The sequence below is a fragment of the Garra rufa genome, chromosome 20, assembly GCF_049309525.1.
Source record: "Garra rufa chromosome 20, GarRuf1.0, whole genome shotgun sequence".
Classification (NCBI taxonomy): Eukaryota; Metazoa; Chordata; class Actinopteri; order Cypriniformes; family Cyprinidae; genus Garra; species Garra rufa.
Genome location: NC_133380.1, coordinates 20353320 through 20372983, shown reverse-complemented (window position 1 = coordinate 20372983; position 19664 = coordinate 20353320). Strand labels below are relative to the sequence as shown.

General features: G+C 36.2%; 1 protein-coding gene across 3 annotated transcripts in view; it reads right to left on the bottom strand.

Moving 5' to 3' along the window:
• rassf5 (Ras association domain family member 5) overlaps window positions 1-19664 on the bottom strand; it is a 59351-nt gene that overhangs the window by 6810 nt on the left and 32877 nt on the right. Inside the window, exon 1 of one of the 3 annotated variants that reach the window (XM_073826122.1) lies at window positions 14416-15093. The exons of the other annotated variants lie outside the window; for them this stretch is intronic. Coding sequence (XP_073682223.1) covers window positions 14416-14538 — 123 coding nt within the window. The 5' untranslated portion in view covers window positions 14539-15093. Of the gene's footprint in view, window positions 1-14415; window positions 15094-19664 lie in introns of those variants that run through there. 3 annotated transcript variants of the gene reach the window in all.

Sequence of the window (19664 nt, the reverse complement as noted above, 5' to 3'; positions counted from 1 at the left end):
CTGAGTAATTAATGACAGAGTTTTCAAAATGAAACTAACCTAGAAAATGTACAGTATGCTTAGAAAAACACGTACAAAAAGTATAAACAGTGTAGCTTGTTTTAGAAATTCATCAAACTTGAAGTCAGTATTATTTTAATTCTTTTTAAAGGAAGTCTCTGATGTTCACCAAGCCTGCATTTACTTTACTAGTAAAATCTGTAATATTGTGAAATATTTTTATTATTTAAAATAACAGCTTTCTATTTTAGTATGTTTTAAAGTGTAATTTATTCCTGTGATGGCAAAGCCAAATTTTCAGCAGCCATTACTCCAGTGTCACATGGTTCTTCAGAAATCATTCTAATATGCTGATTTGCTGCTCAAAAAACATTTCTTACTATCAATATTGAAAGCAATTGTGCTACCTAATTTTATTTTTGTTGGAATTTTGATATATTTTACTGACCTAAAACTTTTAAACAGTAGTGTACATAAATCTTCAACAGGCATTATAATATGTTAATATTTATAATTCTGAACATTATTACTAGGGCTGGGCAATAAAGTGATAACAGTAATTAACAAACTGAGTTCAATAAATGTCCGATATCATGTTTTTGCGCCAAAAGCAGAGCGAAACAGCGCAAATCATTTACAACCTACAAATTACAACCATCCTTCACCACGGATTTACTGTAACACTAACTGCACCATGGTATTGTGGCAGAAATATGGGATATTTGTATTTTCGAATTTTATTATATTATTAACATGCAGAAACTAAAACTTGTCTATTAAAATAAAATATATTTTGTTAAAGAAAAATGACTGGAAAAGTGTACATAATTCAAAAACGTCAAGTGTTTGTCATGTTCTGACCATAAAGACGGTGTAGTTTTTACTTAGGAGCAAAAATCTGCCTTTAAACTTGAAAGAAATACAAAATGTAAAAGTTAAATTTTCAATATTAACTGATATGGAAAAAAAATAATAATATATATATATATATATATTTTATTTTATTTTATTATTTTTTTTTTTCACTATATCACCCAGCCCTAATTACTGCTACTCTTTTTGATCAAACTCCAGGGGGCATTGCAATCATTGAGTGCTACTGTAGATACTAATATCTGTGTGTGTGTGTGTGTGTGTGTGTACCTGGTATTCATCACGTTGTGGGGACCAAATGTCCCCACAAGGATAGTAATACCAGTAGATTTTGACCTTGTGGGGACATTTCTTAGGTCCCCATGAGGAAACAGGCTTATAAATCATGCACAAAGAGTTTTTTTTGAGGAAGTAAAAGTGTGCACAATCTCCTGTGAGGGCTAGGTTTAGGTGTAGTGTAGGTGTAGGGCCATAGAAAATACGGTTTGTACAGTATGAAAACCATTACGCCTATGGAATGTCCCCATAAAACATGTAAACCCAACGTGTGTGTGTGTGTGTGTGTGTGTGTGTTTGTACAGGATGACAGTAACAGTTTGAATGCCTCTTGAGACTTCTTTAAACAAATCCAGGTTGATCGAGACAGGACTAGAGTCTATGCAAAGACATTTCTGGCCTCTAAGGAGCGCTCTACCGATCCATAATGATTCATTGATAAACAACAGAGAGAAACACCTGTCATTTAATGTTCTTGTTCCATCAAATCCCAAAGGATGTGACTAATTTTTCCCTTTTTTCATGAATGCAGTATATCAGCCTATTAGAATGATTTCTGAAGGATCATGTGACACTGAAGACTGGAGTAATGAATCTGAAAATTCAGCTTTGCATCACAGGAATAAATCACATTTTAAAATATAACAAAATACATCATAAGTATTAAAAATTGCACAAATATTTCACAATATTACTGTGTTTTTAATCAAATAAATGCAATTAAAAAACTTCAAAATATCTAAAAATGAGCACTGATGAGCCAAACCCTTGGTAGGTCACACATTCCCTCTAATAGGCAGAAGAAATGGCGAAGGAACGAACACAGGTCACGTGACACTTAATACTCCATCATTTCCAGTGACAGAACGAAATGGTTCTCTTGGAGGGGTTTTCTAGGGGGAGTGACATCGAGTGCAGTTGCTGAGCAAGCCTTAGCAACAAAGATTCTGTCGGAGGTATTTTTAGCTACTAGCTGCATCCCCCGTAATACACGCAAAGTGAGTTTCTCTCTTCTTTTCTGGGCCGAAAGAATAAGAATGAAAAAGCAAGATCATTTATTCATGGAGATCCCTGGGGCGCCAGAATGGCAGCTCTCTATGTCTCATTGAGCAGAAAGAGACCGACTCATACACACATGAACACACAAACATCAAGCCTGAGCGGAGAGGAAGAAGAATTTATTTGGACGCTTAGCAAACAAATTAACTTCTGCCTGGCCCACACACTACAACTGCCTGCCTGGCATGGACAAGCTCAATAGGCGGAAAGTTCAGAAATCTCCTCAAAAGAGACAGCTTGTTATGAAAGACAAAATCGGCAGACAGGAAATGTGCAATACTGCTGCACTTGTGCTGTTGTGTCTTGTGGTATGTGGTGACACGAAAGAAACATCTTGACAAACGAAGCAATGCAAAATCCTCAGTGAGGGGGAAAATTGCTTTAAATGTCAGACTTACATTTGCACAGTAGCACTATGTAGGCAATAGGGATAGTTCACCTAAAAATGAAAATTCTATCAGTAATTAATTTATTGTTCGTACTACCTTTCTAGGCCTTGGAACGACATGAGGGTGAGTAATTAATGACAGAATTTAAATTTTTAGGTGAACTATGCCTTTAAAAGCAAAGAAAACAAATCGCTCTGTGTCTGGCTATAAGTGCCACTGACATCCTAGTCACTGTTCTGTGAAGAGAAGTGTTCAGAATTATCTCATGGTCTGTGCAATCACTCATTCAATATACGTCACATTCACTTCTGCAAATTTTTCTTTACCTGTTTTGTATTGTGTGGCGTCAACCAGAGACAATGTACAATTGTGTGAGCTTATCCAAAAACACATTTGTGTCATAGTTCAACCACAGTAGAAAAAGAAATGGTAGAGAATTAAACTGTGCAGCTTTTGTAACATAATTTTTTTTATGGAAGGCAACATTAAAGGAGAAGTTCACTTCCATAAAATGTCTTAATGTCATCCAGGATGTTCATGTCTGTCTTTCTTAAGTCGCAAAGAAATTACGTTTTTTGAGGAATTTTCTCCATATAGTGGACTTTAATGGTGGCCAACGGGTTGAAGGTCTAATTTGCAGTTTCAATGCAGCTTCAAAAGTTTTTACATGATCCCGCGAGACCTGAGAATAAAAGGTCTTATCTAGCGAAACAATTGGTCATTTTCTTGAAAAAAATCTAAATGTATATACTTTCTAAACACAAATGCTCATCTTGCACTAGCTCTTTGTCTAATGGTGTGTTTACACCCAACGTGAAGCGAATATGTGCATTGCATCACTCGCTTAAGATTACTCGTGGGATGTGGATGAGTATTAATCATGCATTAATGTGTGTTACATTTTACTACTGTATATACACTGACATTATTTTTTTATTGATAGCAGCCATGCTAATAACATACAACAGATTTGAATTGTTTTCTTTGCTTCAGATACCTATATCAGAAATGAAATGCTCTTTTCCATTTTATGATACAACCAGATGTGTCAAGCTCTTCGCTGACTGGAACGCGTCATGCAAATTTTCTGCTTGAGTTGAAGACATGACTGAGGCGTATATTGTGTGCGAGTATTGTGTGTTCGTGGCAAACGCGTCACGCATTTCACTTTATTTACTTCACCAGGCAAAAATTAGCCTCTTTTCACGTCTTTGCAATGACTTTGTATGTAATTGACTCGCCCAAATAATTAGATTTGAGTTTAGTGTGAACACACCATTCGCCTTCACACATTATGTAATCACGTTGGAAAAGTAACACACGGTTAGTTCTTCGTCTGTGCACTTTGGTTTAAAAAGGTAGAGTAGGGCAATAAACTTCATCTTATTTTGTCCTCCAACTTCAAAATCGTCCAACATCATTGATTTACCTTTTTTGGGCGTTTGACATTCTTTGCACATTCACTTTGTAAACACTGCGACGGTACTTCCGCTTGCGTCATGCACGCTTCATTATGTAATGTGTGAGGTGGTTAAAAGTATATAAGTTTTTTTTTTTTTTTTTTTAGAAAATGACAGATCGTTTTGCTAGACACAACCCTTATTCCTTGGATGGGATCATGTAGAGCCCTTTGAAGATGCATTGAAACTGCAATTTGGACCTTCAACCTGTTGACAACCTTCGATGTCCACTATATGGAGAAAAATCCTGAAATGTTTTCTTCAAAAAACCTAATTTCTTTTCAACTATAGAAAGAAAGATGTGAACATCTTGGATGACAAGGAGTAAATTATCAGGAAATTTTCATTCTGGAAGTGAGCTTCTTCAATTAAATGTAAAGTGTGTCATTTCTATGTCTCTAGTGGCACCAAATGGTATTGCAAAAATAGTTTTCAAAGTGTTTTTTTCCAACACTTCCAGCACCTCCATCCAGCATTTGTCAATGAACCAGATTTATACTCCCTCTAAAGTTTAGTAAAACAAATCCTCTGCCATTCCACAAGCAATCTTAATCTCTGATATGATTAATGCTGACAATCTAAGACACAATTCAGATTTTTGAGGCATCCTCATTATTCTCCCACTAACTTGAATCCCTTGGTGCACACAACCAAAATCTCTCAGGAATTCCTGTATTTGTGACCAGAGGACTGTGAGCTGCTAAATATATCTTTCTCCCTCCCTTCCTCACATCCAAAGCAGAGAAAGTGGCCTTTTTGAACAATGGGGCAAAACAATGGAGACCAGTTTAAATGTTCAGCGAACATTTACTCCTGATGGTCTCTTTTAGAGATATGTGACCCTGGACCACAAAACCAGTCGTAAGTAGCTCGGGTATATTTGTAGCAATAGCCAAAAAGACATTTTTTGGGTCAAAATGATCTATTTTTCTTTTATGACAAAAATCATTAGGATGTTAAGTAAAGATCATGTTCCATGAAGATATTTTGTAAATTTCCTACTGTAAATATATCAAACCTTAATTTTTGATTAGTAATTTGCATTGCTAAGAACTTAGACAACTTGGGCAACTTTACACGACATCCAAGAGCAATCTAAGCCTGGCCATCGTATCCCATCATCTTCACATTTTGAGTGAGTATAAATGAGCTCTGATTTTCTCTTGAAATTCAGTGAAAGGGAAGAATCCTTATTGTAACAACCAGAGAGTGAAGATGTGTGTCTGTGGGTGTATTGATGGTTTTCAGCTGGAGAAAGTGTGTAAGAGTGTATGTGACAGTAAGTGTGGGAGTAATTGGAATAAAGGCCATCATAAGTGTGTGTGATTGTAAGTGGGTGGGTAATGTGTGGGATCTCTCCTGTCTATTCACTGAGGCTCACAGGACCTGCTGTCATTCAAAGAGATGACCCACATCTGAGCTACACATGCATGAGTGTATAACAAAACTCACTAAAGATATAAAGCAAACCCTGATTAGTTAGCTCAAAAAACACTCCAGGTTTTATGCATTGATAAAAATGCAAGTTTTAAAATACAATGTTAAGAACATCTTCAGCTGCAGACAAATTATTTCCTTTCAGGCTGAAGAGAGAAATCACCTGATGTAAGAAGGTTGTGAATCGCACCTTTTCAAACGCGACCCGGATATCCTGTGTATATGCACAAAAAAACGCTGTCTGGCAGACATCTTTCTAGAACGCGCCTTGTGTTTTTTTTTTTTTTGTATATAAATCATATATATACATACACAGTAGTCAAAAGTTTGGGATCAGTAATATATATTTTTAAAGAAGTCTCTTTTGCTCATCTAGGCCGCATTTATTTTTATCAAAAATACAGAAAAAAAACTGTAAAATGGTGAAATATTATTGCAATTTATAATGTGGTTTTCTATGTTAATATACTCCTATTAATTAGGAATTAATATAATTTATTCCTGTGATAAAAAAGCTGAATTTTTAGCATAATTTCTCCAGTCTTCAGTGTCACATGATCCTTCAGAAATCATTCTAATATGCTGATTTATTATTAATGTTGCAAACAGTTGTGCTGCTTAAGGTTTTTTTGTTTTTTTTGCAAACTGTGATACCTTTTTCAGGATTCTTTGATGAATAAAATGTTAAAAAGAACAGCATTTATTTGAAATATAATTATTTTCTAATAATATAAATCTTTACTATCACTTTTTATCAGTTTAACACATCCTTGGTGAATAAAAGTATTAATTTCTATCATAGAAAGAAATTACTGACCCCAAACTTTGAACAGTAGTGTATATTGCTGCAAAAGTTTTCTATTGTAAATAAATGCTGTTTTTTTTTCTTTTGTTAACTTTTTATTCAGAATGCTGAAAGTAGTATCACAGGTTCCATATATATATATATATATATATATATATATATATATATATATATATATATATATATAAATTAATTAAAATTTAAAATAATTAATAAATCAACATATTAAAACAATTTCTGAAGGATCATGTGACATTGAAGACTGGAGTAATAATACTGAAAATTTAGCTTTGCATCACAGGAATAAATTGTATTTTAAAGTATATTAAAATAGAAAACCACTATTTTAAATTGCAATAATATTTCACCATTTTACTGTTTTTTTCTTTATTTTTAATAAAATATACACAGTATATAAAACATAAACATTGCATTGTATAGGTTAAAATTAGGCTATAATAATATGCATTGCTAAGAACTTCATTTGGACAAACTTTAAAGGTGATTTTCTCAGTATTTAGAATTGTTTGCACCCACAGATTCCAGATCTTCGAATAGTTTTATCTTGGCCAAATATTGTCCTATCCTAACAACCATAGCCATACATCAACGGAAGGCTTATTTATTCACCTTTCACATGATATATACATCTTAATTTCAGAAAATTGACCCTTATATCTGGTTTTGTGGTACAGGGTCACATATAGAAATACACACACAGATAAATATATAAATTATCTCTAGGATGCACTGTCTAGAACATTTCTTTGATAAACAGGGTTAGAAAACAACAGTTTAGCCTGAACAATCAAACAGATAAAACCTACCTAACCTGTATGAATTGAACAATATGCTGAAAAATGACTTTCATTGTTAAATGCTCCAGGCTGTTTTTTAAATCAAAATGAGCCTTAAACAAACAGAGGAAAGAAAGTCATCGAAGGCCCAAGTGGAGGGTGTTAACCATGTACGTAACAAAGGTGCCTTGGGGCATGACCTGGACAAATATCAACTTACAGAGCCTACATGACACGAAAGAAAAGGGCACGGCTGTAATTGCTATCACAGTGTCATCTCAAAGTCATCACTGCATGTCAGGCAGGTGTCCTTAAGCGTATAGCACACGGCTACTCAGACTGATTAGGGAACACAATGCCCTTAGTGTCAGTTTCAGGCAACGTGCAAGTCATCTATGTCTGTACCTGCTGAATGGCCTCAAACTAATAATCTAATTCGGTTAGGTGCTGCACGTTCTCTTTATCAGCGTGAGAACTGTGCTAACAAAAAATACAGGAAGTGAGAGTTGCAAGTGTTAGCCGACATCAGTTCTAGGGAACCCTGATGTTCAGAGGAAGTGCTTTATACAATGCGAGTGACTGCTAATGCATTGATAATGTAGTTTAATGCACTGGCTTTAGCTGCAGTAAAATCAGCCATGGCTAGTCAGATACAGGTAGGCAAACAGGAGTCTATTTATAGAACCATAAAGGCTCCTCCTGCACATGACTGCATGCATGATTTTTAACAGCTTGTGTGGGTTTTCATGTATACGTTTTGTATTAAAAACAAAATATAAAAAAATACACACACACATAAATAGATACATAATATGTGTGTGTGTGTGTGTGTAATTATTTTTTCCACATTTGTTGTTTTTTATTAATTTACAAAATGCCTTTTCATATGTAGTAAATAAAATAGAAATAAATGTGTGTGTGTGTGTGTGTGTGTGTGTATAATTACATTAATAGCACATGATGGTGTCTAAATACTTATTTTTCCCACATTCCTTTTTTTTGAGAAATCAATTTACCATTTCAAAATATATTTTCATATTTTGTAAATAAAAAATAAATATTAGTAATAATAATAAATAATAATAATAATAATTAATAATAATAGTGTATGTGGGTGTCTAAATTGTTTTTCCACATTTCTTAATTTTGAGCAAACCATTTACAGTTTAAAAATATATTTTCATATTTTGTAAATAAACTGGAAAAAATATTAATATGTGTTTAATTACATGAATTAAAAAATGCTTTGTAAATAACTAAATAAAAAATAACTAAATAATAATGATAATACGCATGCATGTGGTGTCTAAATATAATTTTATATACATATTTTTCCACATTCCTTAATTTTGAAGTAAGCCATTTACGGTTTTAAAATATATTTGCATATTTTGTCAAATAAAAAAAAAATGTGTGTGTATAATTACATTGAAGAAACAAACAAATGTTTGAAATAAATAAGTAATATTAATAATAATAATAATAATATTATGCATGTATCTGGGTAGTGGGTTTATAAATAATTATATGACATTCCTTAATTTTGAGTAATCCATTTAAGGTTTCAGAATATATTTTCATATTTTGTAAATAAAATAGAAAAAATATTAAACATTAATTAATAATAAACAAATGCTTTGCAAAATTGAATAATAATTAATAATAAGAATGTGGGTGTATAATATATATATATATATATATATATATATATATATATATATATATATATATATATATATATATATATATATATATACACACACACACACACACACACACACACCCACATATTATTTATATATTTATTCTTTTATTTATTCTTTTTTATTTATGAAGCATTTGTTTGTGATATTATATATACACATATTAATATTTTTTCTATTTTATTTACAAAATATGAAATATATTTTGAAACCATAAATGGATTTCTTTAAATTAAGGAATGTGGAGGAAAAAAAAAATATATAGTTATAATATATAATTAATATATAATATAATTACTTGATTTATGGTTTCAAAATATATTTTCATATTTTGTAATATATATATATATATATATATATATATATATATAAAATATACTGTATACATTTCCCTATTCCTTAATTTTGAGTAATCCATTTACAGTTTTAAAATATATTTTAATAATATAATATTTTAAATAATATTAATATGAGTGTGTACAATTACAATAATTAAAATAAACAAATACTCAAATAAATTATTATTATTATTATTAGTAGTAGTAGTAATAATAATATTTGTATATGTGGGTGTCTATATATATATACTGTATATAAACTACAATATATCTTTTAAATATATTATTTTGTAGAAATCCATGTACATTTTGTATGCGACCACAAATGTAATCAAAATCCTCATCCCTAGTCCTTAGTATCACTAGGTGTGAAACTGCATTTCTCAGCATGCTTTCAAAGATTTATATGCTTTTAATTGATTTTTCTTGTGTGTTTCTCTCTACTGTTTCTGCCGCAGTGTAGGAATAATGCCTTGCGATCTGCTCCCTCCCACACATTGCATATGTGTACTCATTCTCTCCCTCTCTCTCATTACTGGGTCAAGTGTGCAGTAGGAGATTCTCCCCTCCCTCCCTGCAGCCCTGCACAAATGCAAAGCCCATCATCTGCATGCCTGAATAAACAGCGTAGATCATCAGAGCCCACGACACCAGTAAACACAAGCCTTACGCTATCAATCCATTCAAAAGCCTTTGATAATGAAGGTCTTAATTATCTATGCATTGGGCTTGGGTCTGTTTTGTTTTTACGCATCATTACCTCATGGCATCCCTATAGCAGATTGATACGCTGATTTTTTTTTTTTCAATGAGATTTTAAATAGCCATTCAATTATAATGTTTAGAAATGAGGAAACTTGCTGTAGCTTACCAACTAGGAAGCCATTTGCTGCAACATCTACCAGATCTGAGCCATAATAAATTCTCTTCAATCATACAAAGGTTTATGAGATGGCTCATAACTTTCAGTACTCATGGACTGCAAAACCTTGAGCAAACGGCCTCATGTTTGCATGACTTTCCCTATTCAAATGTTAAAATCTCTCTGGCTGCCCTTTAAGAGGAAGCTATTTATTGTTTGTTCCCTTCACTAATAGCTGACATTTGAGTCTAAAATACAAAAAAAAGGTTAAAAGAATTCATATATAATCGATGTTTTCCTTGAAAGTGTTGTCTTGGAATAATTATCAAACACACAGCATTATCAGCAGCATTTATCAAGGCACTATTACTCAGTGCTCTTGGTTTAAAAGCCTTTGGCCTACTACGTTTAACCCGGCGAGGTAAATCGGAAATGTATTATTGATCCATAAAGCAATTTTAATCCCATAACTGACAAGAAGAATGTGCACACTAAAGTGAGAACGTAAGCTATAATCTCCCATTTATCCATCCCTGGGGTTCTTCTAAGAGACTTTCAGAGATGCTAAGAAGAATTAGGGCAAGCTAACTTCACCTTCTGTGTGCCTACAATAACTGCTTATTCAAACTGCACTTATTTTTGTTCAGTAGAAGCAAAACAATGTAAAACTGGTTTATAATCTAAATAGTGAACAATAGGGATCTTACCTCAATCGTATATACGAATCAAATGTCTGTCACCCAGTAGCTGAAATTAGTGTACAAGTAACACCTTGCACTAAGCAACACAATACACAAACAATCTTTTATAACAACCCTCCTGGAAACACAAGGTTAGACCAGCATGACCTTTTTGAGTTGGGTTGGTTTTAAACTGGTTTGGTGATTGTCTAGAGTATGAGAAATGTCTCAAAAAGAGATTGAGCAACAAATTCTAAAAATTATTTAAAGGAGACCAATTATGTCCCTTTTTACAATACAATATAAATATAAATATAAATCACAGGTGTCCCCAGAATGTGTCTGTGAAGTTTCAGCTCAAAATACCACATAGATAACTTATATCTTTTGAAAATGCCCATTTTGAGTGGAAGCAGAAACACACTGTTTTCGTGCATGGCTCTTTAAATGCAAATGAGCTGCTGCTCTCCACCCCCTTTTCTAGAATAGTACTGTGCCTTTACAGTACATTCACAGAGGGGGTCGGCTTGGGCCGCAACACAAACACGAATGGCTAGTGTCTGCACTAGTGTATTTGCATACGGCGTTCTGATTGGCTGACACCTGTGTTAGTGCTTGAAAAGTTGAAAAGTTTTCAACTTCTGTCACGAGAAACACCAGTTATTTATTCAGCTTTCAGATCCTAATTTCATAAAAATTGACCCTTATGACTGTTTTTGTGGTCCAGGGTCACATATAGGTTTTTCTGAGCACACACATCTGAAGCACGCACACAGAAAGCAACTGTCACATGGCATGTGAGTACTAAACTAAGGGTGCTTTCACATCTGTGGTTCGGTTCATTTGGTCCAGACCAAGGGCAACAAATGAGACATTGTAGCATTTTTCTGCCGTTTTGGGTCCTTTTCACACCACACTGATCGCTCTGGTCCAAACCAGTTGAAACGAACCAAAATGCAGTCATGTGACAACATCCACAACACCCGTTGGCCAGATCGTGTCATTGAACGTATTTTCTACACTGCTAAACAATGAGAAGATTGCGATGTTCTTGTGAGTTTTCGGAAGTTAGGACCTAATATGATCATCAGACCAAATTTATGAGTCTCCGCACCTCCTCACAACTCCAAATTTGTCTGCGAGCTGCCATGGGGCTATGTTGCTAAAGTGCTAATTGTCAACAAATAATGTTACTTGTCCTCATTCCATAATGAACAGCGCAGTTAACTACGGCAGCTGGATTAGTCCAAAAAGGCGCAATACTTTTTGCGGTTGGGTCTGTTTGAGTTTGGATCATGTTCTCACCATAAGCGATACGCTCCAGTGTTCGTTTGAAAGCGTACCGAGACCACCTCTTCAAGGAGGTCTTGGTACGCTTCTTTGGTCCGCTTTTGGTGCACACTTCGAGTGCGATTGCTACATTCACACCTGCCCAAACGAACCGCACCAAGTGGGAAAACGAACTCTAGTTCGATTCAACCGAACTAAATAAGGCAAGTCTACGTCTACATTTATCCGGATACATCTGAAAAGAGTTGTTGTTTTAAAACGCTCTCTGTCCAAAAGTTTCTTATCCACACTGAAACGTCAGAAAACATTAAATTTTATCCACTTTGAACAGCGTTTACAAAAGCTACATTTTCCTCGACAAAAATGCTCTCAGTGCGGACGGAAGGTTAAAACGGAGAGCAAAATATGCATTTTCAACGAAAACGTATTAGTGTGGACATGGCCTAAGTTCTTTTTCATGTCTTATTGCGCTTAAACTGTCAAACACACACAAGTTTATGTTAAAAACACACAGGAGTTACAAAAACAGTTGGCTTTGTTTTGCGAAGGTAAACATCAGCAGGGAAAGAAATCAGATGTTTATATTAGATCTGTGTGGCAGCAGTAATATACAGTAAATAAATCAATAAATCCACTGCTCTCTTGTCTACTCTGAGGCTGGGACTCTAAATAGTGTTTAGTGCTCATCTGCGCAGCCAAAGACAGAACAGTTAGCATGCTTTTCTCAAACTTTTGCGTTAGAACTGGTACACAAGTGATGGCGCTGTGGGTGGAAATGTGCAGATTAAAGGGGCAGTAACATTAAAATAAGATCCCTTTTTAAGTTCCTTTTTCACATTTTCTGGGTTGGTAGATGCACTAGGGACCCGATTATAGCACTTAAACATGGGAAAAGTCAGATTTTCATGATATGTCACCTTTAAACCATGTCCACTGAATGCCCTCAAACTGGCAGCTCATACCATGTCCAGACAGATGCGAACAGGATGAATAATTCACATCCTGAGGAGCTTTTTCCAAACCTGATACTGCAGAAAGTGATGTAAGGCTGGTCAGCTCAGGTACAGGAGTGAAGTCTGAAGTCTTTAAGGACATGAAATATTCTGTGGCGTTCAGAATACAGCCACATTTGCTGGGTTATAAAACCCCACTGTACAATCTAATTGACTTTTTTGGTCACTAACAACTGTATCTCAATCAGGGTCTAAGATAGAGGCCTACCGTAACAGCACAGGAAGTCAGTGTAAAAGCTATGTGGTCTTGTAAAATAACACGCTCTTTGATTCAGGGAAGGACAGGCCTTTCTGGCACAATCAGCAGCCATTTCCTTCCCCTCACAGCATTAGAGAGCTCTGAGGGTGTGAGAGTGCACTCTATGTACACTGCCATGTTTCAAAGAGCCTATAATGGAGGTCAAGATATGCAGCTAATGAGCTAAAGTATAAAAGCTTTGCTTTAAATGCTTTAATGTATTCGGTGGATTGTATTAATGCAAATACATGAACCTTATAGTAAGTGACACCTATATAACATAAGTGCAATCAATATTTCAGCTCTAATGTGAAATACATACTAAATTATAGTGTGGAACAAAGCTCTTATTATGATTGTAAGTTTAAAACACAACAGTGCAATCTCCACCTACTAACCCCTTTTGACAGTCGCCCTAACAGACGCTTTAATCCAAAGTGACTTACGGGGCATTCAAGGTATACATTTTTTATCCGTCCATGCGTTCCTTGGGAATCATACCCACAGCCTTGACGTTGCTAGTTGCTGGTGCTCTACCAGAACTTGTGGCCTTCATTTTATCTGCTCATTTCAAGAATGGTAAACATACTGTCTAAATTATGACTTCAAACTAAGAAAGTGTATAATACTTTAGTTAGAGTGTCAAAATGGCTGCCATAAAAATCATAGTAAGTGACAGCAAGGAATAATGCATAAACTTCTTTCTTATCCAATCATTAGTCCTTATTCATCTAAATCAAGTGTTTGCAGTCGCTCTAAACAGCAGCAGTGTTTCCATATACACACTTAGAACCAAAAAGGTACAAAAGAAGTCACTAGGGCAGTATCCTTTCAAAAGGTACACCTTTGTACCCCTTTTGGCTGGACATTAGTTCATTAAAGATACGTATTAGGGCCGAAAGTGTCTAAATACCTAAATGGTACATAGAAAATTTGATTCTACATCCTGTCTAATCAAACGTTAATGACCTCGACAGGTTAAACCAAATGCAAGAAAACCAAAAACAGACAGGGCATGTTGTTACTCAAAACATACCAGGTCATAAACCTGTTCTGAATGCACCTTTACGTGCAGCAGTTCATCAAGTGAGAAACATGAAGAAAAATGCACTTCCGCACACAAGCTTCCGTTCTCATTTTTTGTATCAGGTGTGAATATAATCGCTCAATCTTCAGCCTTGTGTTTATACACTACCTTGGCTACTTGCTTTGCCTGTGGCTGCCGGAAGAAGGAGGTCTTGGCGGTGAAGAAGGTAAAGTCATCGCTTTCCTCATCCAGGCTGCAGTACCCACTGCTCATGCTATTGCTACCGGTCATTTGCGGGGGCGGATCCAGTTTGAGGGACTCCCTACACGGGTCTTCGGGGGACCAAACGCACCATTCCAGGCTCCAGGGATGGGAAGGGGTGGATGGGCTGGGAGCGGGGGACCACAGGTTCAGGTGAAGGGCCAGAGCTCCACGTGCCGCCGGAAACGAGCGCTGAAACTTGAAGGCTGACGCTCAGCGAGCGTTGCGGCCGGTATCTGATGCTCAGTTCCTGTTTCCACAGGTCACAAACAAGCAGCTGTACAGAAGCAGCTTCTCCGACTCTATTCAGCCATCAGCTTGGTGCTTTAAACCCACAAGCGCCCAAGATGAGAAAATTAGCCCAGGGTGGAGGAAAGCATGTCACTGCACACAAATTGCTTGTATTGGCGTCCACCAACCGGCATGCAGTCAGACAGTCTTGCGGTAAAAAGCACTAAAGGTTTGAGAATGTTGCACTGACATTGTGTTGAATATCCTTTCGCCCGGCTGAGATGGATGCAGAAGTCTACAGTCCGGTGCAACGGCTGCTAGAAAGACGCCAGAAAATCAACCTGCCTCACACTGACTGAGTGAGCAGAGAACTGACGTACTGCACCTCCCTCCCTTCCTTCTTCTCTCACACCAGCGTGCACGCTCTCTCTCTTTCTCGCTCGCTCTACCATCTGTGGTTGGGTCTGTTATCTGCCTACAAGCTTACGCAAACACCCTCCTTCTTCCCCCTCCCTCCTCCACTATCGCTCTTCCTGCATGCAACTGCTCTTTGCTCAACTCAAGACACTTCCCACTGTAGAGAAAAAAAGAAAGAGAGAGAGAAAAAGAAGGAAAGAAATGGAAAAAGATGATAGACCGGAAGAGCGAGAGAAGGAGAGAGAGGGAGAAAGAGAGAGCTTTCTGCATATGGTCTTTTAGAGGCTATTTTACATAGTACCTGATATGCAAAATACCCCTGATGGCAGGGAGCATGAATCTAGAGTATTGTTAAATGGCACTGTGACATTAATACAGGCAGGACTGGAAAAAGCCTTTACAGATTTTTCAGTCTGGAAAAAGTAAGGGGAAATGTATAATAAGCTGGTCATTATCACAAAATAAATGGGATTGGGGTGGTGTTGTATCCTCTTGAAGAGGATGTGATAACTGATGACTGACTGTCCATAATTTAATTATTTTATTAAAGATACTGTGGAGTTATATCAGGTACATGAACATATGGTTGCCAATTAATTATAGTGGTTAGTTATGCAGATTAATGCTCATTATTAAAAAAATAGGCGTAATGACCAATCAAAATCAATTATTCAAAATAAAAAGAATTACCAAGTTGGTATTTGGAATAAATAAATGAATAATAAATAAAGATAAAAAAAATGTATTTGAGTTTAAATTATTTTAATAAAAAAGAGACTGTGGAGTCAAACGTGAAATATGAAACTAGATTAGCTGCCAATTAAACGGTCAATTAAACAGTCCTGTGCTCATTATACAAAAAAAAAAAAAAATCAAATATACTGTAATCACATACTGTAGTTTATTTTATAATATGAGAAAAAAAGAGACCATGAAACTAGACTGGCTGCATATTATACAGTTTGCAGAATGACACATTAGAATATAATATACCAAATACAAAATATTTACCAAATAAATGTTCAGCATGTTAGTTGAAAAGAAGGAAGGTAGGAAGAAGGGAATGAAAGAAGGAAGGAAGAAAAGAAACGAGGTGGAAGGAAGGAAGGGAAGAAGGAAGGACAGACAAGGACAGAAAAGGACAGGGAAGGAAAGGAAAGGAAAGGAAAGGAAAGGAAAGGAAAGGAAAGGAAAGGAAAGGAAAGGAAAGGAAAGGAAAGGAAAGGAAAGGAAAGGAAAGGAAAGGAAAGGAAAAGAAGAGAAGGGAAATAAGAGAAGGGACAGGAAAAAAAGGAAAGGAAAGGAAAAGAAAGGAAAGGAAAGTAAAGGAAAAAAAATATAGAAATTAAAGAATGAAAGAAGGAAGGACGAAGAGAGGAAGGAAATGAGGAAAGAAGGAAGGTAGGAAGAAGGGAATGAAAGAAGGAAAGAAGGAAGGAAGAAAAGAAGTGAGGTGGAAGGAAGGAAGGAAAGAAGGAAGGACAGACAAGGACAGAAAAGGACAGGGAAGGAAAGGAAAGGAAAGGAAAGGAAAGGGAAGGAAAGGAAAGGAAAAAAATATAGAAATTGAAGAATGAAAGAAGGAAGGACGAAGAGAGGAAGGAAAGGAGGAAAGAAGGAAGGAATGAAGAAAGAAAGAAAGAAAAGTGAGGTGGAATGAATTAAAGAAATAAGCAAAGAAGGAAGGAAGGTAGGAAAGAAGAAGCAAGGAAGGAAGGAAGGAAGGAAGCAAGGAAGGAAGCAGAGAAGGAAGGAAGGAAATGAGTAAAGAAGGAAGGGAGGAAGGAAAGAATGAAAGGAGGAAAGAAGGAAGGAAAGAAGCAAAGAAGGGAGGAAAGAAGACAAGAAGGAAAGAAGGAAGGAAGAAAAGAAACAAGGGAGGAAGGAAAGAAGCAAGGAAGGTAGGGAAGGAAGGTAGGAAAGGAGAAAGGAAAGAAGCAAGGAAGGAAAGAAGGAAAGAGGGAGGAAGGAAGGAAAGAACAAAGGAAATGAGGAAATAAGGGAGGAAGGAAGAAAGGGTAGAAGGAAGAAAGGAAAGAAGGGAAAGAGGAAAGGAAGGAAGGAAAGACTGATTATTTGAAAAATATTCGACTGTAGAATGTTGCAAGTGGCTAATCACAATCAAGTCTGATTCATTTCTTTCCTGCATTTCAGCCCAGTTTTATATTGTTTACTAGACTACATATATAAAATATCTAATGATAAATCACTTGTGATGTTCTTCATTTGGATGAAAGTGTCTTCTACATGAATAAATGCAAATGTAAATATTCCAGAGAGCCTTTAAAAGCCACAGGTAGAACTCCGAGCCCTAACTGATCATCATTACTGTTGCACATTCTATAAATAATTCATCACACTGTAATGTCCCACTGCTTTTTCACTGCACAAGCTATCTAACCGCTAATAGAAATACACAAAGATAAATCTTTTTGTACTGCTTTTTACAGGAAACCTTTGATAGATCTTCCTGATAGGCAGAAAAAGAATACAACAACATCTATATAAAAAAAATATATAAAAAAAACGGACACAAATTAAAGCTAAAAATCATTACAAGAGTGCTACAACATTAAACGTACATATGTTCCACCACAGGTCAAAATTACAGCGACATCTGATCTCTCCTTGCGCCCGTCAGGGCTTTTGGTCTTAACCTTTGACCCTGACCTTGAGAGAATTAGACACAAAGTCCAGCTGGAGCACCAGTATATGTTAAATGTGAGTACAAGATAAGAAAGATATAAAATCACTGTCATATCCATCAGTCCATCAACTAGGCATGGGTGACAATGGTCAACTAATCGAATAGTCATTCATCAATCAACCAGGTTGACTAGTGTATATTTATATACACAGGTTTCCTTCTGGAGCATCAGTGAGTGTTTGAACCTTCTGTAATAGTAGTATATGAGTCTCTCAGTTGTCCTCAGTGTGAGGTGAGATGGATCTCAACAAGGGACTCATGAACAACATCACTAAACAAAAAACACAGCTGTGGATCATTCAGGCAACAACACAGTACTAAGAATCGAGTGTAAATTCATCTATTATTTTCTCTTGTGGACTAAAAATTCTTTTATGTGCAATATCTTATTCAAATGTTTCAGTGTTGTTTTGTCCATATAATGAAAGTCAATGGGGTCCAATATTGTTTGGACCCCAAAGTTCTTCAAAATATCTTCCTCTGTCTCACAGAAGAACGAAACATCCCCACCATCAACTAGATAATACATGCTAGTTAATTATCTAAATGTATCTGCATTTTAGCAACAAAATTCCCTTTAATTTCTTTAGTAACTACCTGCATTTCCACGTTACTATGGTAAAACACTGGCAGTATGTCAGCTTGAAATGAGACCATTCATCACCTCTTTTTCATTTCATGCTGCTTTCCTCAGCTTGCTTTCTCCAGCAGGGAGACAATTCCTCACAAAGGGAGATAAAAGACAAGAAGAAAGAGTATGCCACTATAAATGAGGAGAGGTTGAAAGCCACTTTGGAGTCCCCTCGTCAGCTTTATTAGATTCTCATTGAACACTGAACTGGGCCACATTTCTGCCATCTTTTTTCATCTGCAGCAGACACTTCTCACGTCCTGAACTATATATTGAGTCCATATCCATAAACTCTGACGGCTGATGTGGTGCTTGAGCAGCTATGGACATAAAAAAAAATCATCACTAGGAGCTTATGACAAATTACCTGAAGCGGTGGCCTTGGGTTGCATTATCATAATCAATGAGCTGGATCACAGGAGAAGACAGAGGGGCTTGAACATGTTCGATATCCAAACCCCCTGGGAAGATAAAAGGTCCTCTTTTGGCTACTGTCAATACACCCCAATTAATTCTCACTAGAACTCAATCGTTTCGCTCAAAAGAGTTCGGAAGGGGGATTACGCAATTGCCTAGAAAAACATAATCAATAATGTGGACAGATGGATGGATGGATGGAGTGTACAAAATCAGAGCAAAATCACCCAAACTAAAAGTGGCACACTGAAACCACTAAGGGGTCCGAAATGAAGCCCAGTACCTGCGAGTGGAATGCATCATTTGTCAATGTCAAATACAGTTTCTAAAGTTGTCTCACTGCTGTGTGAACTATGGAGTGAAGAGGCCCAATGTGAGTAATCAATGTGCCTGACAATGATAATGGATCTCAAACCATCCATAACACAGGTATTTTTCTCTACAGGGAAGCAGAAGGCTTTGTATTCTCCCTACATTTTTGTCCTAAACGCTTCTTCCTCTAATGGCTCTGGTATTGTGCTGGTGACACGTTCTATGAAGAGTAACTGGAGGCTTGGACAGATCCTGACACTGGACTCCGCTCGTGTTTCACAGCGGTGTTAAGTGCCGTTAGGACGCTCCATATGATATGTTTCTGATACTGCTGTAACACCTCACTCCCTCCCTCTCGTACTTAGTTAAATAATGTAGACGGTCTCTGATTTCCATGCAAACTGTGGAGGAGAAACAGTATTTGCTCAGTTTGGATGGCTC